We start from the raw sequence: 23972 nt of genomic DNA, 5'->3' as shown, positions 1-23972 counted from the left end.
TGGACGGCGAAACCACGAGGAATGAGATAGTATGCGCGTTATCAGAGCAACTGAGCGTGCAAATTGAAGACTCGCATATAAAAAGTCTGCGCCCAGCCCACGACGGCTCTCAAAGGGCAATCTTATGCGTCCCGTCAGCAGTGGCCGAGATCATCTTGAAGTTAGGCAACCTCAAGATAGGATTTTCTGTGTGCCGCATCCGCAAAAACACATCGGCGGTCAGATATTATAGGTGTCTGACGTTCGGCCATGTAGCAGCTCACTGCTCGGACCCGGTGGACAGGACAAATTGGTGCTTAAGGTATGGAGGTAAGGACCATAGGATCAAGCAAGGCCGCCATCATCGTTTGCAGCAGTCACATCCCCCCCCCCTGGCGAAAGTAGAATCTGCGAGGCATTACATACGTGGGTGCATAGGCAAGATATTTGTATACAGTTGCTACTTTCCCCCAAGTTTTTCTTTTGATGAATTCTGCGGGACCGTCGACGAGCTGGCAGCTGACGCCCGCTTGCACACAACACCCTGCCTTATCGCCGGTGATTTCAATGCCTAGGCAGTGGATTGGGGCAGCAACTACACCAACTCAAGGTGAAGAGCGGTTCTGGAAGCGTTCGCCCAACTGGACATAACCCTGCTAAACAGTGGCGGTAGAAATACCTGGGAAGTCGGCAATTTCTATACCGCCAGCGACCACGAGGCCATTCTGACCGTTCTCGGCTCCAGAGAAATCTTGCCTGTGCCAATCCCGCAAGAGAAAGCGTACAGAACCAGCAGCTTAAGAGAGAGCCTTTTCAAAAGCTCTCTAAACGAGGTAACAATTCAGGTGGACAGCGCTGAAAATATGGCAAATTGCTTGGCTAGCTCAGTCATCTCGGCATGCGACGCTAGTATGAACATAAAAGGGAATGAGACGATCTCCGGAGAGCGGCAATCATGCTTCGCTGCAAGGTGGCGGTATCAGCGTGCCAGAAAGAGCGGCGACCCGTCTTGGCCCATCATGAGGGAAACTTTCTGCGCGGCTAGGAAAGCACTCAAGAAGGCAATCCACTCGAGCAAGCGGAGCTGTTTCCTTGACCTATGCGACTCGGCGGAAAATGACCCATGTGGTCGTGGTCAAGCGCATTTATGCCTTGAAGCAGCGACCACCAACGGATCCAGAAATGCTTAAAGGCATCGTTGCAGGACTGTTCCCGCATACTGGAGGAGAAATAGTGAGTCGACGGATCAGCAGCAATCTCCCCTTCGCAGTGGAGCCTATTGAGCTGGAGGAGATACGTGCGGCAGCAAAGAGGCTGAAAAACGGCAAAGCACCCGGCCCAGACGGAATCCCAAACTGCGCCATAAAACTTGCGATGACAGAGAGACCAGAACTATTTACTGAAGTCTACACCCAGTGCCTGCGAGAGGGCCCTTTTCCTGCAAGGTGGAAGCTCCAGAAACTGGTGCTTCTCCCGAAGCCTGGCAAGCCTCCAAGCGACGTGTCTGCCTACAGGCCGATATGCCTTATCGACACTTTGGGCAACAAAAACCGTAAAAATTTTAAATTTAAAAACCATAAAATATGAATCATTAAAGAATTATGAAATTGTACAGACAACTGACGACCCAAGAAGTCAATCAGTAATACAAAAACTAAAACCAAACTTCCCACTTATGTTCAAAAGTGTACTAGAAGAGCTCTGCACCAAGTATATATGTAGATGTAGTAACCGGTAAAGAGGCACCGATACATAATAAAAGAACGAGAAGCGATCATCGTTTCTAAAGCCAGTTGTAGTGCTAAGCCTCATAAAATAATGAACAGACGGTCACACAAGACTTGGAAGTTTGCAACGACAGCGAGCACACGTTTTGGGACAGACCTGCAGTCAGTTTGATTTTTTGTTTAAGCCATAAGAAAATTAATTGTAACACTAATATCATTGCCAATAACCGAAACCGGAATCTAAATAAAATACCACATTAATATATTTTGTCAAAAAGTTTTACTTTCCTACGTGCATGATCGACTCATGTACCTGGTTCACCACTGACCATGTAAAAGTATGAGGCACAACTGGTAGGCATCGTGTTTTACATTTTTTTTTTTTGTAATGTGCGAAACAACATCTTTTTTTCTTATGTTTTAAATATATCGTCTGACAGCTCGTTGGAATTAAACATATTAACAATGTCAACAATATCAGTGTCCAGTTGCTGTTCGGATAAAATTCAATTGCTTGATATTTCCGCTAAGTTAACTCGCCTTTCGCGTATTTTATCCAAAATTAACGGTGGTGTAAAGGGAACTGGGTTTCTAGATAAAAATCTACGTGTGCCATACGGTTTTCTTCTCTATATTGTATTGTTAAATTAAATGATTGTAAATACCACCACCAACGATGATGTTGGCTGCTCGTCTTATATGATGCGGCCTTCGGATGATTTCCACCGAGGCGGCTTCGAGGCACTTGCGATTGGCAAGAAATGAGATGACCAGGTTGACTTCAATCGGTTGCTTTATTTTCTTAACCTAAAAACTATAGTACAATTGTCGGCGGGCACAGAAGGTGCAACCGCATCGACCGAGATTAATTTCAACATTAAAAATCACGTGCAGCAAATCACGCTGTCTTTTACAAAATTCAAAGTTCTGGAAATTTCCATAGAAGAAATAAGAAAGAAAAGAATTGAAGTAACGGATCTCCAAGTTTGTCACTTCAAAGTAACTTGTGATGTTCTTGGTCTCTCTCTCTCTCTCTTCGTTCGTTTTCTCTTTTTAGCAAAGAGAGTCTGGCTTCAGTTGCAGCTTAAACATTCTCCCCCCTTTGATGATGACGATCTTCATCATCAAATTCACGTCTGGAAGACTCCTGCGAAAAGAAAACTGAAACGAGAAAGTAACAATTTAACGCTTAGGTGTAGGAATGGTGTCATTCTCTATCCAATTCTCCTGAATAGGCAATGGACAGAGTTTGGCTACCGGTCGTTTCATGAGTCCTTTGACTGTCTTCAAAGTCACCACTCTCACTAGTCCATCGGGTCCTGCATGTGTCTCCATAACCCGACCTAGAGGCCATTGATGAGAAGGGAAACGTTCGTCCCTGATGAGCACTATGCATCCAACTGTTAGATTTTCCTTGGTCTGCAGCCATTTTGGTCTCCTTTGTAATCGTGATAAATATTCCGAGTTCCATCTTCTCCAAAACTGTTGTGCATAATATTGACAATTCTTCCATCGATCAATCAGAGTAACTTTAGCCAATTCCGGAGCAGGAGGTGCTAAAGGCGCTTCACCCATCAGAAAGTGACCGGGTGTTAATACCATTAAATCGTCAGGATCATTTGATAGGGGACATAACGGTCTTGAATTTAAGCAAGACTCAATCTGTGCCAACACAGTTGCCATTTCCTCGAATGTTAAAACTTGTTCTCCGAGAGTTCTCTTCAGATGATACTTCATGGACTTCACTCCAGCCTCCCACAATCCACCAAAGTGTGGCGCTGATGGTGGGTTGAAATGCCAGTTGATTCCTTTTCTCAATAATGTTGGCGCAATATGTTTCGTAATGTACGAACAATATGCCAGTTTGTCCACTTGCAATTTTTTGTTGGCTCCAATAAAATTAGTACCGCAGTCACTATAAACGTCTGTGCATAGGCCACGTCTGCCAATGAAACGGTTAAATGCTCCTATAAACGCATCTGAGGTCAGATCTCCAACTGGTTCCAAATGAATGGCCTTTGTCACTAGACATACGAACACAGCAATATATCCCTTCTGGGATACACGTCCTCTTCCTTTGCAGGGCGAAATATTTACGGGTCCAGCGTAGTCCACTCCAACGGATGAGAATGCTCTAGAAGGGCGTACCCGTACTGCTGGTAACATTCCCATTTTCTGACCTGCAAATTGAGGCTTCATCTTGAAACATGTGATACATTTATGAATTCCAAACCGAACTGCATTGCGTCCATTAACAATCCAGAATTTCTTCCTTATAAAATTCAGCGTTAGTGAGGTTCCACCATGCAAGGTGCAAATATGACTGTAAGATATGACGAGATCTGTGAAAGGATGTTTATACGGTAATATATAAGGATATTTTTCATTTATGGGCAACAGGGAATCTCGGAGCCTGCCTCCGAGACGTAAAACACGTTCGTTCGAATCAAAATACGGATTAAGAGACAGGAGTATGCTGTCCTTCGCTATTACCCTGCCTTCCGATAGCGCCTTCCATTCAGAGTTAAAACAATCCTTCTGCACCATCCTAATCAATTCACGTAGGCCCTCTTCTATTTCCACAATTGAGAGTCCAGGTCCTCTTCGTTCTGCCACAGATGTTCGACAATTATATACGAAACGTTTTATATATGATATAATCCAGACGAGTCGCGTATACGATGAATACTTGCTGATAAATGCTACACTTGGCATTTCTTCCTCTGATATCTTATGGCACGTCACCCTTTTGACTTCAGTGTCAACAACCGACAGCGAATCCTGATCAATAGCATTACAAGGCCATTCGATGTCCGATCCTTGTAGCCATGATGGCCCATGCCACCATAATTCACACGATGCCAACTTGGTTGCACTCGTGCCACGGCTTAGATAATCTGCAGGGTTATCTTTCGAGGCGACGTGTCTCCATTGCCTTTCGTCTGAGATTTCCAGGATTTTGTTTATTCGATTGGACACAAATACTTTCCAGTTGGCAGCTCCACCACGGATCCAACTGATGGTTATCATAGAATCTGACCAAAAAATAGTGTTCGAATAATTAATGTTAATTCTTAGATTCTGTTTTAGATACTTATACATTTTGGCTGCTTCAAGCGCAGCACATAACTCTGCCCTAGGTATGGTTAGTTGTTGTTTAGTTGGCGATACTCTCCCCTTTGACAATAGCAACTCTGTGTGATACTTATCCTCTCCAATTGGGAAGCGCAAGTAAGCCGTAGCTCCATATGCTCGTGACGAGGCATCGCAAAACAGGTGCAATTCCGACACACCACCCGGTAGCCCCCATGTAACATGCCGTGATATTCGTATAGTTACTATGTTTGGTAACTCTTTTACGAATTTCTCTTGACATTCTCCGTTTCTGCAATACTGTCGCCACCAGACAGTATGTCATCTACATACATTTGATGATTTATAACATCCACAGCCAGTGGATACTTCTCGCATTCATCCATAGATAATTGTTTCATAACTCTCATGGCTAAATAAGGTGCGGAGCTCGTTCCAAACATCACCGTTGTGCAGTCATATTCTTCCACATAATCACTTGTGTCCGGATTCCATAGAATACGCTGGTACTGCGCGTCGTCGGGTGGAATATTAATACATCTGTACATTTTTTCAACATCCGCCATAAATACCCATTTTAGCCCTCGCCAATTGAGAATGACTCCTTGAAGATGTACGTGCAATTTTGGACCTATTGCTAGAATCTCATTAAGCGATTTTCCATTACTCGTCTTGCTCGATCCATCGAAGACAACTCGTACCTTCGTAGTTGATGACGATTCCTTTATGACTGGGTGATGCGGTAGGTAGCAATGATCGACTCCCCCCAATGCAGGATTGCCCGTCTTATTAGCCCGTGACGTTACACGTTCCATTTGACCCAGCTCCAGATACTCATTTATCGTGCCAACATAAGCGTTCTTCAAACTCGCATCGTTACGCAACCGTCTGTCCAGAGAATGTAATCGTTTTAACGCGCTCTTATATGATTCTCCAATTAGCATTGATTCGTCCAAGTATGTTAGAAAAGGAAGACGAACAACATATTTCCCAGACGGCATTCGGCTATGTGTCTTAACGAAGAAATCTTCGCACCAGTTATCCTCTACTGAAACCCCCCGTGGCTCCTCGTCGAATTGTTCTAGCTCCCAAAACTTACATAACAATTGTTCAAGTATCTCATCAGCTTCCTTCCTTCGTACCGTTATGGTGTAGGACGATCTCCTACCAGATTCTTGATTCGTTTTTCCTGATACAATATATCCCAAATGCGTATTTTGCGCCAGAGGCATACCACGTATTCCTCGATGCACTTCTCCCAACATCAGCTCATCGTAGACGTCATTTCCCAACAAAATATCAACTCCTTGTGGACTAAAGAAGTTAGGGTCGGCCAACGGTAAGCCCTTCAGATGAGTCCACTCTTCAAACGGCAGTCGTTTGATTGGCATGCGCTTACTCACTAGAGGTATTACTGACGCGAGCAGTTTGTATTTCGCATGTGGGTTGTAGATTGATCTTATGACTAGCTCCACCTCTGCTGCCGCATCTGTAATTTTTGTATCTGCTAATCCAGTAATCGTGATGTGAGCCTGTTTGCGCCGTAAACGTAGCTGCTGAGCTGCATTCTCTGAAATGAACGAAACTTGTGAACCTTGATCCAAAAACGCTCTAAACTGTAAGGGATAGCCGTCTATCGACTCTACCCACACCATTGCTGTTGGTAATAAAACCTCGTCTTTGTGCCTTACCGCAGTTTCTGTTGTACTCTTTCCAATTAAAGCATTCGCAGATGCTGTTGGGATAACTCCCTTCCTTAGTGTGCCAAGCGGCCTCTCGCATCCTGATTTGTCTACATGAAGTAGTGTATGATGCCGTCCTTGACATTTTTCACAATTTACCGCACTGTCACATGCATCTATTCGGTGATTTGGTCTAAGGCATCGAAAACACAGTCGATGCCTCACTACACACGCCTTTCGTTCCGATAGCCTCATCTCCTGGAATATCCTGCATACTCCGATAAGGTGTGCATCCCCTTGACACACAATGCATAGGTCTGTCTCTCGAGTAACAAATGAAGCCTTTGTGTAGTTCTGGTTAACTCGTAACCCATGTACACCTGGCTTTGCATTCCGATGTCTATCCCGTGATAGAGTTCCCTCGATATTACCTGCTGACGCCGTAATCATTGTTCTGTACTGTGTTTCAAGATACTGACTGAGCTCCTCAAAGCTCGGCAGATTCTGCGTTGAAGATATTGACCGCTCCCAATCCACTCTTAATTGATGTAGTACACTCTCTTCATCATGTAGTACACTAAAATTTCAGACTGTTGTCGCACATCCACACCAGTCTTCTCCAATGAATTCACACATGAGCGGGAAGTTTGCACAAATCTTCTCAAACTTTCCGCATCTCCATATTTTATTGGTAATTGCTGATCGAACACATCCATGTAATGTAAAAATAACACTCGTTTGTTATCATACAAATTTATCAACATTCTCCAAGCCACTTCATAGTTCGCCGCTATTAGCGTTAGATGTTCAATATCCTTAGCTGCGTCTCCAACCAACGAATCCTTCAAATAATGAAAACGATGTAAGTCCGTCAGCTTGTCGCAGTGGTGTACTCTTGTTAAAAACACCTCTTTAAACGCCGGCCACTCAATAAATTTCCCGCTGAAGGTAGGCAGTTTAACTGTTGGGAGTTTCACTTCCTCCAAACATGGTCCCATTTGTTCATGCACCGTCTGATGCAAACAAGACTCATCAAATGCAGTCGACGCCGGGATTCTCCGATCCTTATGTCTCTGCAATTCATTTCGAATCTCAGCTACTCCCATTATGTAGGTTTCTTCGAAACAGTCTCTGATGTCTTTGTCGAAATATCTGCCCTTTATTTCCGCATTATCTCGTTCTTGAATCAGTTGGTGATGATTGCGCTGAAAATCTGCGTGAAGGTGGGCAATCGAATCCAATCTGGCTTCCAGATGACTCTCGGTATGTCCCGACTCCTCCGATTTATATCGCGCCAATGACTTCTCCAGCGAAGTGAGCAATGTGATTTGCTCCGTAGCCAACGGTAACAGTTTTTCAGCCATAATGAACACCTACCCAAACACATCAACGTTAAATTGTACTCACCCGAATCAGTCTATCCACTGGCAATCACACTCTAAATCAATCGCCAAGATCATTCCTCCCGGGTTTCGGCACCAAAAATATGTTGGCTAACGGCTGCGCCCTTGCGGAGCCCCAAACTGCTCGTCTTATATGATGCGGCCTTCGGATGATTTCCACCGAGGCGGCTTCGAGGCACTTGCGATTGGCAAGAAATGAGATGACCAGGTTGACTTCAATCGGTTGCTTTATTTTCTTAACCTAAAAACTATAGTACAATTGTCGGCGGGCACAGAAGGTGCAACCGCATCGACCGAGATTAATTTCAAGAGTAAAAATCAAGTGCAGCAAATCACGCTGTCTTTTACAAAATTCAAAGTTCTGGAAATTTCCATAGAAGAAATAAGAAAGAAAAGAATTGAAGTAACGGATCTCCAAGTTTGTCACTTCAAAGTAACTTGTGCTGTTCTTGGTCTCTCTCTCTCTCTCTTCGTTCGTTTTCTCTTTTAGCAAAGAGAGTCTGGCTTCAGTTGCAGCTTAAACAGATGAAGTCCAGAAGTTAATTCTATTTCTATTCTATTCAATGAGTTGCAATCAGTGTAAACCACAAATACTTTACCAAGCAAATATTGACAGAATTGTTTGACAGATTCAAATACGGCCAAATATTCAAACTCATATGAGTGGTATCTAGTTTTAGCCGCGGAAGTTGTTTTGCTGAAATATTCTACAACGTGAAGTCGATTACATTTTTGCAGCTCACTCAACTTTTCTCTAACAATATCTCTTTCTTCAGGCTAATAATCTCCGTTGGACAGTTTTGGTATTGTCAATCAACCGAATTTTCATTTCACATGTACTATCTCATATAGATGGTGTCCCCTTAATAAGAGCAGTGAAACTACTTTTTTAAAAGTGAACTTTCTGCACTGGAATCAAAAAAAATTGGGTAGATCTCACCTTGCTCTATCACACTTCCTGTTGGTTCTGGCACGCAAAACTATTTCACGGTCTGCTGTTGAAACAATTCCTTTTTGTTTATCTCTTTTTCACATTGATTTGCCAAGTGTCCGGGCTAACCACACTTAAAACAGGTAACTAACGGCTTATCCCGCTGAGGTGCAGCATTGGCTTGTTTTATTTTCTTTCTGCACTCGGCGATTATGTGCCCTGGTTTCACAGAAAATTGCCACACTATTGGCATTTCAAACTTCTTGATGTCAGGTCTAGAATCGCCATCACGATCAACACTAAGCTGCTTTTGAAATGTGAATGCACCAAGTTCAGATTGTAGTTCACTCCTAGTTTGATGAAAGGGCTATTCGTTGCAAGCGAAATTTTGCAAATGAGCGAGCACACCCCGAAACAACGATTTTCTCTATGTTTTTGTTTTGCCAGTTCGCGTTTAAGGTTGTCATTAAACGGCAGGCGTAAAGGCGAGGTATTCACCGTTAGTTGGGCGGCACAGTGGGGTCTTTTGGCATTTTACATTGCAAAAATCATCATTTAAAAAGTTTATGATAAAGAATAACTTAGGCTATGAATGTTTGTCAAAAGTTCTGGGTGTTCGTGGTGCTGTAATATTTAAGGTCAAAGTCAGAAAATATTTCCAAGCATGTTTTTATACCCTTACAGACGGTATTATGAAATTGGTCAGATGTTTGTATAAAGTATATATGTAGAAAGGCTGAGTCCACTGGACCAGAATAAAATATACTCTTCATACCACTTTGCTTTTGTGTATGTATCTTAGCTTATCATTTTTATTTAATTATTAACAAAAGAAAAAAGAAACCATCTTATTGAACGATTTTAATTTAACGAGACCAACACAACCTCTTCGTCCAGCAACTCAAGCTCTTCTCCCTCTCCGATTGACCATCTATCGATATCTATCCAACTAATATCGTTATCGGCATTCTGATACCGTTAGGGGTTCTCACGCAATCCTACATTCGGCCATTCTACAGCTTCATTCGTCCCGAATAATGGGTTCCACATCTTCAGGTACTCCGCTACGGTATCGGTCCTATTTGGGCCCTCACCATCCCCAATCTTCTCCACTGAGTATCTACCATGTCTCAACTTCCTAACAATTTTATACGGCCCTAGATAATTCTTCTTAAGCTTCAGCCCTGCTCCAAACTGGGTACGCTTTATAGCAACCATATCGCCCACTTCGTATTCTGTTTCGGACTTTTTGAACTTGTTATATGACTTACGATTTTCTTCCTGTATTTTTGCTATATTATCTTTTGCTAATCTACGAATTTCATCTTTCTCCCGTTGCAACTCTATAAGTAATTCTTCCTTTAACTGGGACTTTAACTCTTGATCATATGTCGTTCTCATTTCAATACCAGTCAAAATATTAAAAGGCGAGATCTTAGTACTCCGTGGTGGCGAAGAGTTGATGAACTGTTGTACCCTGCCAACGTTTTTATACCAGCACTTGGGTTCCTCTGCACATAACTTGGTCAATAGCGTTGAAACAGTCCTATTAAGACGCTCGACTTGCCCATTTCCACGGGGTACTCCTGTAGCAATAAGTAAATGCTGAATCTTTTAGGAGGTACAGTATTCTTTAAACATGTTGGAAGTGAAAGCAGTTCCTCTGTCAGTTTTAAATCGTTTCGGGTTCCCGAATACTTCCGATTGTCTCTGCAGACGATCAACAACTTCTTCAGATCCTGTGCTCTTAGTGGGATATAGCCAGACGAGCTTGGAGAAAGCATCTACTATGACCAAAACATGGTTATACTGCTTTTTTGTCGATTCCATGGGGCCTATGTGATCTAGGTGAAACATTGTCAATGGCTCATCACCTTTGTCGATGACATTTAAAAATCCGTCCTTCCTTCCATGCTTCTGTTCGCTCACCACCTCAATTTTGCTGGCAACGTTTGATATATAATAATCTTTTCCTAGAACATCTATGGTCTTCTTAATTCCAAAATGCCCCTGGCGGTGCGCCATAGTTATGATTTCTCTTTCCATTGCCGACGGTATAACTATAAGTTCTTTAATCGGGTCTTTGGGTAAAATATCGTACTGGAAATAAAAGTCGTCATATGTCCCGTTTTCCAATACCTTTCTAACCGTATTAATCCATTCATCCAAAAGCTGAGCCTGTTGTATCTTGTGTCTCAGAGAATTTTCGAGCAATAAGCAATGAATTCTTATTAACGCATCCACGTGTTTCATTTTAGTTCCAGGTCGATGTTCGATCTCGAAGTCGAAATCTTGTGAAATATCGCCCATCGAGCCACTCTTAAAGGCACTTTTTTTTTTTTTTTAATCGTCATTGCGAATGCATTACAATCTGTAACGATTTTTATCTTCTTCCCAAGCACGTAAACCCTCCACTTTGACAAAGCCTGAATTATGGCGAGTACTTCCAACTCATATGAGTGATACTTCTCCTCTGCTGGTGTAGTCTTACGACTCATGTACTCCATAGGATACAAATTCTGGTCTTCAGAATTAAATTGTAGTAACATAGCGCCATAACCATACATACTAGCGTCACAGTGAACTTCTGTTATACCCATCGGATCAAACAAACGTAATACTGGCGGATTTGACAAACCTACTTTTAACTGTCTAACGGATGCAAGTGCTTCTTCATTCATCATGAATGGTACATCTTTTTTTTATCATATTCGTCAACGGCCTAGCGATTGTTGCAAAGTCTTTCACGAATCCTAAGAACCTTTGTAAGCCCTTTTTGTCTCTTGGGATTGGGTAACTTTCCACAGCCATAGTCTTTTCTCTGGACGGTTTAATAGTCGAATTTTCAATTATGTATCCTAGAAAATTGACTCGCCTTTGTAAAAATTGACATTTTCCCATTTAATTTTCAGTCCTGAAGTCTCGGCTAGATTTAATACTCTTTCAGCTTATTTAATCCATCTTCCTCATCACCTGATGGTATGATAATGTCATCCATGTACCAAATAGCAAATATGTATCTCATGAATACAGCTGGCGAATTGGTTATCCCAAATGGCACGAAATTAAACTCGAACTGGCCGTTTTGAGTAACAAACGATGTGAACTTCCGTGAGCTTTCGTCTACGGAAACGTGGAAGAATCCATTGCATAAATCGAGGGTTGTAAACACCTTTCCTCTCTGCAGTCGGAAAATTGTCTTTTATTATTTTCTGATTCAGCTTCCCTGTAATCACAGCATAATCCTTTCTTGCCATCTTTTTTTGAAACTAGCACCACAGGAGATGAATACTCGGAAAAGCTTAGACGAACGATTCCAGCCTCCATCCATTCCTTTACCTGCTGATTCACTATCACTTGATCCTGATATGGTAAACGTCTTGGCCTTTGAGAAATTAGAAAATCATCTGTTACCACAATCTTCATTTCCACTGGCGAAATAGTAGGCTTTACCGGTTTATATGACTTCAACATTTCTAATATATCTGATTTTATACCTTCGTCTAAATGGATGAGATCAATTTCCAGTGGAGCGTCTTCATCCAAGGTCATTGTCATAATTCTCTCAAACGTTGTCTGCAATCAGAAATGTTTGTCTTAGTTTGCACTTCTCGGCTTATTGGCTTTGGTATTTCGTCTTCTTTGTGGAACACGATTCGTTTTCTCCAATAGTAACATTCAAGTTCTCCAGAACATCATTGCCGATCACTCCTTTATACAATGTGTCTTTATCCCGAACAACATGAAAGTCTATTTCTACAGCGTTGCCATCTAAGTCTGTTTTGATATTGAAAAACCCCAGTGTACGAACCTTTTTCCCTCCTACGCCAATTACCTCCTTGCATTCACGGTTTAAGTTAACCGGGTTTATTTCCTTATAAGTGCTCTCGCCAATGGTGGAAAGATCACTGCCTGAATCAAACAGAGAAGATAATACTCTATTGCCTATTGGAACGTCCTTAAAAGAACGATTAAACTTAAGTGTCATTTGTTGATAATTTGTATTATCCTTCTTAGTTTCTTTTGTGTTCCTTGCCTCACACTGATAAGCTTTGTGGCCCATCTGATTACATTTAAAACATTTGAAATTGTCTTTACAATTCTTAGCGACGTGATTCTTTCCTCCACATTTAAAGCATTTGAAATCCTCCAAAGTATTCCTCGATTGCAGCTTCTCAAATCGTGGTTTTGTTTTAGACTCTTGGTTGAAAGCATATTTCTCGTACATCGTTAGTTTCTCTCGTAATTCCTTCAAATCTCTCGCTTGGTAAAGAACGCTTTTATTCATTTTAGAGTCAGGGATACCCCCAATGATGTATTCGACAATGCTTTCCTCATCTAAGCTGCCTCTTTTGGCTGTACTCTTCATTAGATAAAAGTACTCAACCAGACTCTCGTTGTATTTCTTCTTTCTACTCTCTAATTGCTTGTGAACTTCTTTTGCCGACAATTTAACAGTAAACTCATCTTGTAGCGCGCTACCCCAACTCTTGACTATTTACGAACAACTTAGCCGCTCCTGTCAACAGCTGTCTACATAAATTTCTGAAGATCACTCCATTGTACTGTTATTACAGCAGTACCCTCAAAGTCTGAAAGCCATTCTAATACATCCTTTTTGTTGCTCCCATCAAACTCTGTCAACGAATCACGAATATCTTTTAATGTGAACGCCATTGTCACTTCTCTCTCAACTTCTTCAACTTCGCCTTGAATACTGGTATTAGCTTCTGAATATAAGGATTCCTCGTTCGTGTCTAAATCAAAATATGAAATTAATCTCTCTCTTAATTCAGGTTTGTTGCCTTTTACACTTAAATTCAGCTCTTTTAACTTTTCTTTTAACCCTGCGACGGTCAGTTCGGTGATCTCGTTATACAACATGTGTAATAATATTGATTACAAAATAATTTCAATTAGTGTTTATATTAGATGTTAGTTTATATGATTACAAATATTCTAATTCCTCTTTGTTGAATTTTTCTTTCTTACTTATTTTCCAAAACTCGTAGTTCGTCTTTTCTTATTTCTCTTTCTCTAATTCGAAAATTTTAAATCTTATTTTTCAAAATTTTAAATCTTCTTTTCTTATTTTTAATATGTTAAATCCTCTTTTCTTATTTTAAAAATTGTAATTCATCTTTTCTATTATTCAAAACTTTTAGATCAACTTTTCTTTTTTCCAAAATTTTAAATCTTCTTTTCTTATTTTTAAAAAATTGTAATTCATTGTTCTCTTATTTCACAACTTTTAAATCATCTTTTCTTATTTCAAAAATTGTAATTCGTCTGTTCTCTTATTTCAATACTTTTTAACTATTGTTAGTAGTAAAAATTAATGTACTTGCGATGTAGTCCTGTTTATTTTACGTCTATGTCCGTTTCTCGTGATATTCTTTACGCAGTTGTCTTCTTACGCGTAGTCTTCCTTACGCGGTTGCCACTCTCCGTGTGACTACTAGTCCAATCTCTGCTCCAGGTTACTTCTTGGCTTGCATGAATGATTGGATAGCGCCGAATCCAAGCAAGTTCAATTTTTCTCCTCGTTTTGTCCCTCTCTGAACAAATTTTTGTCGTCTTTCGTCTTTTGATGCTATTCGTGTTCGTCTCTAAACAAATTTTCGTCTTTGGGAAGTTGTTCGTCTTTGTTATTGCTTTTCCTCATTTTGTTCCTCTCTGAACAAAATTGTCGTTTTTAAGCGTTACTCATCTTTTCGTCTTTGTTGTTATTTCTCATGTGTTCGTCTCTTTTCTTGTCTTTCGGTGGTGAAATTAAAGCACGCATTTTATTTTGTCTCGCTTGCTCTCATGTTTCCTTATGTTGGTGTCACTCACTTTGTTACTATCCCGGACGAGCCGGGATATCGATCCAACTAATATCGTTATCGGCATTCTGATACCATTAGGGGTTCTCACGCAATCCTACATATATATTCTTGATCAGCATGAGAAGCTGAGTCGATATAGCCATGTCCGTCTGCCATCTTAAGAGCTATCGGTGCTTTTTATTATCTGGAGCAGATCAAGTATGTAAATGATCAGGATCGGACTCCAGAACAAACATTTTCGTATCGCTATGAAATTTACATTTGTGATAATATTGGATGTAAAACCCCAGATCCCAAAATGTGAATCTAATCGGATGAATATAACTCAAGTTACAGTCAATACAATAATCTCTGCTCTGCTCCCAGCTCTGCCGGCAGCGCTGCTTACTGTCTACTACGTCATACGTCATCAACAGAGCACATGCATACACACACACGATGAAGCAATACTGCAAGGTAGTTCCGTCGGGGATAATGGAAACGATTGTGGATAACACACACACACACTGAACACATACAACACAACACAGAGGAACGACGCTGGTTCGTCGCTCCATCAAAAATCCGGTTTTTTAACTCGTTTGTGGGACGCGTACGCTCTGCAAAGTAAAACGGACGGGGTGAGACGGTGTTGGCTACGCAGGCCTACTCACGGTTTTCTCAAATCGCCTGCCATACGGTCGTGATTCCGCTTAATGTTTGATAGGGCGGGTTGCGGTCGTCTGATCAGGGGGTGAGGGGCGCCAGTTGCTCTTCCCGCCTCTCTCGCGCACGCGTGCGTGGTAGTGGGGTGGTCGCACTCCCACCAAACATCGTGTCGATAACTGAAGGAAAATTATTATCCTGGTTTGAGTCAACTCTCCTTTTTTGCTTTTTTACTGCTTTTTGTCTCCCACTTTGTATACAGCTGGATAAATCTGACTCGTGGTGCGGACATCAGCTGTGCACTGGTCAGGCCAACCCGGGCCTAAAAGCCCCGGTTTTGGCACCAGCCAACCCCGCGGAGTGCGTCGAAAGCTTTTAAGCTTGGTTTCAAAGCTTGAAATTCGATCAGGCAAAGTGCGGTATACTTTTGTGGAATCCAAGGTATATAGCCGGTCTCAGCCCCCCAGCCGCCAACTCGGTCTGTGGGCCCCAAGGCAAGCACTCAGCCTTGGAGGCGAAAGTACCAGGTTCAAATCCGCACTGTGGAAAAATTTTCAATTGCATTTTTTCACAGTAATTAATTGTCAGAAAATTTCTAACAATTAATTAGGGTCTATGGGAACCAGTGGTTGGCACTTTCGTCCGTCATCATCATCGTTTGCAGCAGTCACATCCCCCCCTGACGAAAGTGGAAGCTGCGAGGCATTACATACGTGGGTGCATAGTCAAGATATTTGTATACAGTTGCTACTTTCCCCCAAGTCTTTCTTTTGATGAATTCTGCGGGACCGTCGACGAGCTGGCAGCTGACGCCCGCTTGCACACACCCTGCCTTATCGCCGGTGATTTCAATGCCTGGGCAGTGGATTGGGGCAGCAACTACACCAACTCAAGGTGAAGAGCGGTTCTGGAAGCGTTCGCCCAACTGGACATAACCCTGCTAGCCAGCGACCACGAGGCCATTCTGACCGTTCTCGGCTCCAGAGAAATCTTGCCTGTGCCAATCCCGCAAGAGAAAGCTTACAGAACCAGCAGCTTAAGAGAGAGCCTTTTCAAAAGCTCTCTAAACGAGGTAACAATTCAGGTGGACAGCGCTGAAAATATGGCAAATTGCTTGGCTAGCTCAGTCCTCTCGGCATGCGACGCTAGTATGAACATAAAAGGGAATGAGACGATCTCCGGAGAGCGGAAATCCTGCTTCGCGGCAAGGTGGCGGTATCAGCGTGCCAGAAAGAGCGGCGACCCGTCTTGGCCTATCATGAGGGAAACTTTCTGCGCGGCTAGGAAAGCACTCAAGAAGGCAATCCACTCGAGCAAGCGGAGCTGTTTCGTTGACCTATGCGACTCGGCGGAAAATGACCCATGGGGTGGTGAACAAGCGCATTTATGCCTTGAAGCAGAAATCCAGATCCAGAAATACTTGAAGGCATCGTTGCAGGACTGTTCCCGCATACTGGAGGTGAATTAGTGAGTCGACGGATCAGAAGCAATCTCCCCTTCGCAGTGGAGCCTATTGAGCTGGAGCACCCGGCCCAGACGGAATCCCAAACTGCGCCATAAAATTTGCGATGACAGAGAGACCAGAACTATTTACTGAAGTCTACACCCAGTGCTTGCGAGAAGGCTCTCTTCCTGCAAGGTGGAAGCTCCAGAAACTGGTGTTTCTCCCGAAGCCTGGCAAGCCTCCAAGCGACGTGTCTGCCTACAGGCCGATATGCCTTATCGGCACTTTGGGCAACAAAAACAGCAAAAATTTTAAATTTAAAAACCATAAAATATGAATCATTAAAGAATTATGAAATTGTACAGACAACGACGACCCAAGAAGTCAATCAGTAATACAAAAACTAAAGCCAAACTTCCCACTTATGTTCAAAAATGTACTAGAAGAGCTCTGCACCAAGTATATAGATGTAGGAACCGGTGATGAGGCACCGATACACAATAAAAGAACCAGAAGCGATCATCGTTTCTAAAGCCAGTTGTAGTGCTAAGCCTCATAAAATAATGAACAGACGGTGACACAAGACTTGGAAGTTTGCAACGACAGCGAGCACACGTTTCGGGACAGACCTGCAGTCAGTTTGATTTTTTGTTTAAGCCATAAGAAAATTAATTGTAACACTAATATCATTGCCAATAACCGAAACCGGAATCTAAAAAAAATACCACATTAATATATTTTGTCAAAAAAGCTTTACTTTCCTACGTGCATGATCGACTCATGTACCTGGTTCACCACTGACCATGTAAAAGTATGAGGCACAACTGGTAAGCATGGTGTTTTACATTTTTTTTTTTTTTTTTGTAATGTGCGAAACAACATCTTTTTTCTTAAATCATATGTTTTAACTATATCGTCTGTTTGCGTCGACAGTCCAGTCAGTCAGTTAGCGATGATGAGATGTTTGGTGCAACCGATACGCCGAAAAGACAGCGTGAAGACTCAAGGAGTCCACCAGCAGGCAGTGCGGTGCAACAAAAATAAACTAAGTTTCAACAAGTTAGGGGCAAGAGCGAGATGGCAGAAATGGGAGCATTACTGGAGGAAATAGCCAAACGTATCAAGCCAGAAAAAGAGAGAGGCAGGCGAGCCATTACGAACGCGCTTAGAGACAAAGTAGACGGACTGAGAGAATTGCAGCGGGCAGTTAGCAACATTCAGTGCAACAATTGCGACCCTGAACACTGGTTCAGAGGCATGGCCCAAATGCACCATACCGCCACCGAAGTCTTTCGCTACCAAAGGACAGCAAACAGAACCCGCAACAGCCAAGGGTGCCCCGCCAAAGAACAGTCGCCAACACTTCGGAAACCTTCTTTGCTGCAGGGCAAAAAAAACGATTCCAAGCCGCAAGAAAGTTTTTTTGCCAAACGCAGGCAAGCAAGCAGAGCCCGCTTGGCAGACAGTGGCTGCGCGACCAGCGAAAAGGGCGATACCCAAGAAACGTCCACCTGCTATTTTGGTCCAGGGAAAGGATAACATCTCATACAGCGAAATAGTGAAGCTGGTTACTAGGAGCCACGACGAGAAGCTCATTGCTGTGGGCGACCGCGTTCGCACGGTAAGACGGACTGCGAAGGGAGACCTGCTGCTGGAACTAAGTCCATCTGGCGCCGAAATAGTCGACCAGCTGAGACAGGACATAAAAGTGGCGCTAGCCGGGCAGGTTGAGGCGCGCGCACTGTCAAACCTCACCAGGATAGATGTGCTGTATATGGACGGCGAAACCACGAGGGATGAGATAGTACGCGAGTTAACAGAGCAACTGAGCGTGCAAATTGAAGACTCGCATATAAAAAGTCTGCGCCCAGCCCACGACGGCTGTCAAAGGGCAATCTTAAGCGTCCCGTCAGCAGTGTGCCGCATCCGCAAAAACACGTTGGCGGTCAGATGTTATAGGTGTCTGACGTTCGGCCATGTAGCAGCTCGCTGCTCGGACCCGGTGGACAGGACAAATTGGTGCTTAAGGTATGGAGGCAAGGACCATAGGATCAAGCAAGGCCGCCATCATCGTTTGCAGCAGTCACATCCCCCCCCTGACGAAAGTGGAAGCTGCGAGGCATTACATACGTGGGTGCATAGGCAAGATATTTGTATACAGTTGCTACTTTCCCCCAAGTCTTTCTTTTGATGAATTCTGCGGGACCGTCGACGAGCTGGCAGCTGACGCCCGCTTGCACACACCCTGCCTTATCGCCGGTGATTTCAATGCCTGGGCAGTGGATTGGGGCAGCAACTACACCAACTCAAGGTGAAGAGCGGTTCTGGAAGCGTTCGCCCAACTGGACATAACCCTGCTAGCCAGCGACCACGAGGCCATTCTGACCGTTCTCGGCTTCAGAGAAATCTTGCCTGTGCCAATCCCGCAAGAGAAAGCTTACAGAACCAGCAGCTTAAGAGAGAGCCTTTTCAAAAGCTCTCTAAACGAGGTAACAATTCAGGTGGACAGCGCTGAAAATATGGCAAATTGCTTGGCTAGCTCAGTCCTCTCGGCATGCGACGCTAGTATGAACATAAAAGGGAATGAGACGATCTCCGGAGAGCGGCAATCCTGCTTCGCTGCAAGGTGGCGGTATCAGCGTGCCAGAAAGAGCGGCGACCCGTCTTGGCCTATCATGAGGGAAACTTTCTGCGCGGCTAGGAAAGCACTCAAGAAGGCAATCCACTCGAGCAAGCGGAGCTGTTTCGTTGACCTATGCGACTCGGCGGAAAATGACCCATGGGGTGGTGGTCAAGCGCATTTATGCCTTGAAGCAGCGACCACCAACGGATCCAGAAATACTTAAAGGCATCGTTGCAGGACTGTTCCCGCATACTGGAGGTGAATTAGTGAGTCGACGGATCAGAAGCAATCTCCCCTTCGCAGTGGAGCCTATTGAGCTGGAGGAGATACGTGCGGCAGCAATGAGGCTGAAAAACGGCAAAGCACCCGGCCCAGACGGAATCCCAAACTGCGCCATAAAATTTGCGATGACAGAGAGACCAGAACTATTTACTGAAGTCTACACCCAGTGCTTGCGAGAAGGCTCTTTTCCTGCAAGGTGGAAGCTCCAGAAACTGGTGTTTCTCCCGAAGCCTGGCAAGCCTCCAAGCGACGTGTCTGCCTACAGGCCGATATGCCTTATCGGCACTTTGGGCAACAAAAACAGTAAAAATTTTAAATTTAAAAACCATAAAATATGAATCATTAAAGAATTATGAAATTGTACAGACAACTGACGACCCAAGAAGTCAATCAGTAATACAAAAACTAAAGCCAAACTTCCCACTTATGTTCAAAAATGTACTAGAAGAGCTCTGCACCAAGTATATAGATGTAGGAACCGGTGATGAGGCACCGATACACAATAAAAGAACCAGAAGCGATCATCGTTTCTAAAGCCAGTTGTAGTGCTAAGCCTCATAAAATAATGAACAGACGGTGACACAAGACTTGGAAGTTTGCAACGACAGCGAGCACACGTTTCGGGACAGACCTGCAGTCAGTTTGATTTTTTGTTTAAGCCATAAGAAAATTAATTGTAACACTAATATCATTGCCAATAACCGAAACCGGAATCTAAATAAAATACCACATTAATATATTTTGTCAAAAAAGTTTTACTTTCCTACGTGCATGATCGACTCATGTACCTGGTTCACCACTGACCATGAAAAAGTATGAGGCACAACTGGTAAGCATGGTGTTTTACATTTTTTTTTTTTTTTGTAATGTGCGAAACAACATCTTTTTTCTTAAATCATATGTTTTAACTATATCGTCTGTTTGCGTCGACAGTCCAGTCAGTCAGTTAGCGATGATGAGATGTTTGGTGCAACCGATACGCCGAAAAGACAGCGTGAAGACTCAAGGAGTCCACCAGCAGGCAGTGCGGTGCAACAAAAATAAACTAAGTTTCAACAAGTTAGGGGCAAGAGCGAGATGGCAGAAATGGGAGCATTACTGGAGGAAATAGCCAAACGAATCAAGCCAGAAAAAGAGAAAGGCAGGCGAGCCATTACGAACGCGCTTAGAGACAAAGTAGACAGACTGAGAGAATTGCAGCGGGCAGTTAGCAACATTCAGTGCAACAATCGCGACCCTGAACACTGGTTCAGAGGCATGGCCCAAATGCACCATACCGCCACCGAAGTCCTTCGCTACCAAAGGACAGCAAACAGAACCCGCAACAGCCAAGGGTGCCCCGCCAAAGAACAGTCGCCAACACTTCGGAAACCTTCTTTGCTGCAGGGCAAAAAAACTATTCCAAGCCGCAAGAAAGTTTTTTGCCAAACGCAGGCAAGCAAGCAGAGCCCGCTTGGCAGACAGTGGCTGCGCGACCAGCGAAAAGGGCGATACCCAAGAAGCGTCCACCTGCTATTTTGGTCCAGGGAAAGGATAACATCTCATACAGCGAAATAGTGAAGCTGGTTACTAGGAGCCACGACGAGAAGCTCATTGCTGTGGGCGACCGCGTTCGCACGGTAAGACGGACTGCGAAGGGAGACCTGCTGCTGGAACTAAATCCATCTGGCGCCGAAATAGTCGACCAGCTGAGACAGGACATAGAAGTGGCGCTAGCTGCTGCTGGAACTAAATCCATCTGGCGCCGAAATAGTCGACCAGCTGAGACAGGACATAGAAGTGGCGCTAGCCGGGCAGGTTGAGGAGCGCGCACTGTCAAACCTCACCAGGACGGCGAAACCACGAGGGATGAGATAGTATGCGCGTTATCAGAGCAACTGAGCATGCAAATTGAAGACTCGCATATAAAAAGTCTGCGCCCAGCCGACGACGGCTCTCAAAGGGCAATCTTATGCGTCCCGTCAGCAGTGGCCGAGATCATCTTGAAGTTAGGCAACCTCAAGATAGGATTTTCTGTGTGCCGCATCCGCAAAAACACATCGGCGGTCAGATGTTATAGATGTCTGACGTTCGGCCATGTAGCAGCTCACTGCTCGAACCCGGTGGACAGGACAAATTGGTGCTTAAGGTATGGAGGCAAGGACCATAGGATCGAGCAAGGCCGCCATCATCGTTTGCAGCAGTCACATCCCCCCCCTGACGAAAGTGGAAGCTGCGAGGCATTACATACGTGGGTGCATAGGCAAGATATTTGTATACAGTTGCTACTTTCCCCCCAAGTCTTTCTTTTGATGAATTCTGCGGGACCGGCCCAGACGGAATCCCAAACTGCGTCATAAAATTTGCGATGACAGAGAGACTAGAACTATTTACTGAAGTCTACACCCAGTGCCTGCGAGAGGGCTCTTTTCCTGCAAGGTGGAAGCTCCAGAAACTGGTGCTTCTCCCGAAGCCTGGCAAGCCTCAAGCGACGTGTCTGCCTACAGGCCGATATGCCTTATCGGCACTTTGGGCAACAAAAACAGTAAAAATTTTAAATTTAAAAACCATAAAATATGAATCATTAAAGAATTATGAAATTGTACAGACAACTGACGACCCAAGAAGTCAATCAGTAATACAAAAACTAAAGCCAAACTTCCCACTTATGTTCAAAAATGTACTAGAAGAGCTCTGCACCAAGTATATAGATGTAGGAACCGGTGATGAGGCACCGATACACAATAAAAGAACCAGAAGCGATCATCGTTTCTAAAGCCAGTTGTAGTGCTAAGCCTCATAAAATAATGAACAGACGATGACACAAGACTTGGAAGTTTGCAACGACAGCGAGCACACGTTTCGGGACAGACCTGCAGTCAGTTTGATTTTTTGTTTAAGCCATAAGAAAATTAATTGTAACACTAATATCATTGCCAATAACCGAAACCGGAATCTAAATAAAATACCACATTAATATATTTTGTCAAAAAAGTTTTTACTTTCCTACGTGCATGATCGACTCATGTACCTGGTTCACCACTGACCATCTAAAAGTATGAGGCACAACTGGTGAGCATCGTGGTTTTAAATTTTTTTTTTTTTGTTTTTGTAATTTGCGAAACAACATCTTTTTTTTAAATCATATGTTTTAACTATATCGTCTGACAGATCGTTGGAATTAAACATATTAACAATGTCAACAATATCAGTGTGCAGTTGCTGTTCGGAAAAAATCCAATTGCTTGATATTTCCGCTAAGTTAACTCGCCTTTCGCGTATTTAATCCAAAATTAACGGTGGTGTAAAGGGAACTGGGTTTCTAGATAAAAATCTACGTGTGCCATACGGTTTTCTTCTCTATATTGTATTGTTAAATTAAATGATTGTAAATACCACCACCAACGATGAACTCCAGAAGTTAATTCTGTTTCTATTCTATTCAATGACTTGCAATCAGTGTAAACCACAAATACTTTACCAAGCAAATAGTTACGTTATTGTTTGACAGAATACGGCCGAAGTTTCGATCTCATATGAGTGGTATCCAGTTTAAGCGGCGGAAGTTGTTTTGCTTTTCTCTAACAATATCTCTTTCTTCAGGGCTAATGGTCGCCGTTGGACAGTATTGGTATGGTCAATCAACCGAATTTTCATTTCACCTGTACTACCTCATATAGATGGTGTCCCCTTAATAAGAGCAGTGGAACATTTTTTTTTTAGAATTGAACTTTCTGAACTGGAATCAAAAGAAAAAAACGCAAAACTATTTCACGGTCTGCTGTTGAAACAATTCCTTTTTGTTTATCTCTTTTTCACATTGATTTGCCAAGTGTCCGTGCTAACCACACTTAAAACAGGTAACTAACGGCTTATCCCGCTGAGGTGCAGCATTGGCTTGTTTTATTTTCTTTCTGCACTCGGCAATTATGTGCCCTGGTTTCACACAGAAATGCCACACTATTGGCATTTCCCACTTCTTGATGTCAGGTCTAGAATCGCCATCTAGATCAACACTACGCTGCTTTTGAAATGTGAATGCACCAAGTTCAGATTGTAGTTCACTGCTAGTTTGATGAAAGGGCTATTCGTTGTAAGCGAAATTTTGCAAATTAGCGAGCACAGCCGAAACAACGATTTTCTCTATGTTTTTGTTTTGCCAGTTCGCGTTTAAGGTTGTCATTAAACGGCAGGCGTAAACAGCGAGGTATTCACCGTTAGTTGGGCGGCACAGTGGGGTCTTTTGGCATTTTACATTGCAAAAATCATCATTTAAAAAGTTTATGATAAAGAATAACTTAGGCTATGAATGTTTGTCAAAAGTTCTGGGTGTTCGTGGTGCTGTAATATTTAAGG

General features: G+C 43.2%; 3 protein-coding genes across 3 annotated transcripts; all 3 read right to left on the bottom strand.

Annotated features, from left to right (window-relative positions):
* Positions 1-2888: 2888 nt before the first annotated feature.
* On the bottom strand, positions 2889-3905 carry LOC137579598 (uncharacterized). The gene has a single exon (XM_068293377.1). It carries the CDS (start codon positions 3903-3905, stop codon positions 2889-2891), a length of 1017 nt encoding a protein of 338 aa, XP_068149478.1.
* Positions 3906-5062: 1157 nt separating this feature from the next.
* On the bottom strand, positions 5063-6454 carry LOC137579597 (uncharacterized). Its single transcript, XM_068293376.1, has one exon. The coding sequence runs from the start codon at positions 6452-6454 to the stop codon at positions 5063-5065; it is 1392 nt and encodes a 463-aa protein (XP_068149477.1).
* A 566-nt stretch (positions 6455-7020) lies between these two features.
* LOC137579596 (uncharacterized) lies at positions 7021-7845 on the bottom strand. The gene has a single exon (XM_068293375.1). The coding sequence runs from the start codon at positions 7843-7845 to the stop codon at positions 7021-7023; it is 825 nt and encodes a 274-aa protein (XP_068149476.1).
* Positions 7846-23972: the final 16127 nt, after the last annotated feature.

This window comes from Drosophila tropicalis, unplaced genomic scaffold, assembly GCF_018151085.1.
Source record: "Drosophila tropicalis isolate 14030-0801.00 unplaced genomic scaffold, ASM1815108v1 contig_717, whole genome shotgun sequence".
In the NCBI taxonomy this organism is placed as follows: Eukaryota; Metazoa; Arthropoda; class Insecta; order Diptera; family Drosophilidae; genus Drosophila; species Drosophila tropicalis.
This window is presented reverse-complemented; position numbering and strand designations above follow the sequence as displayed.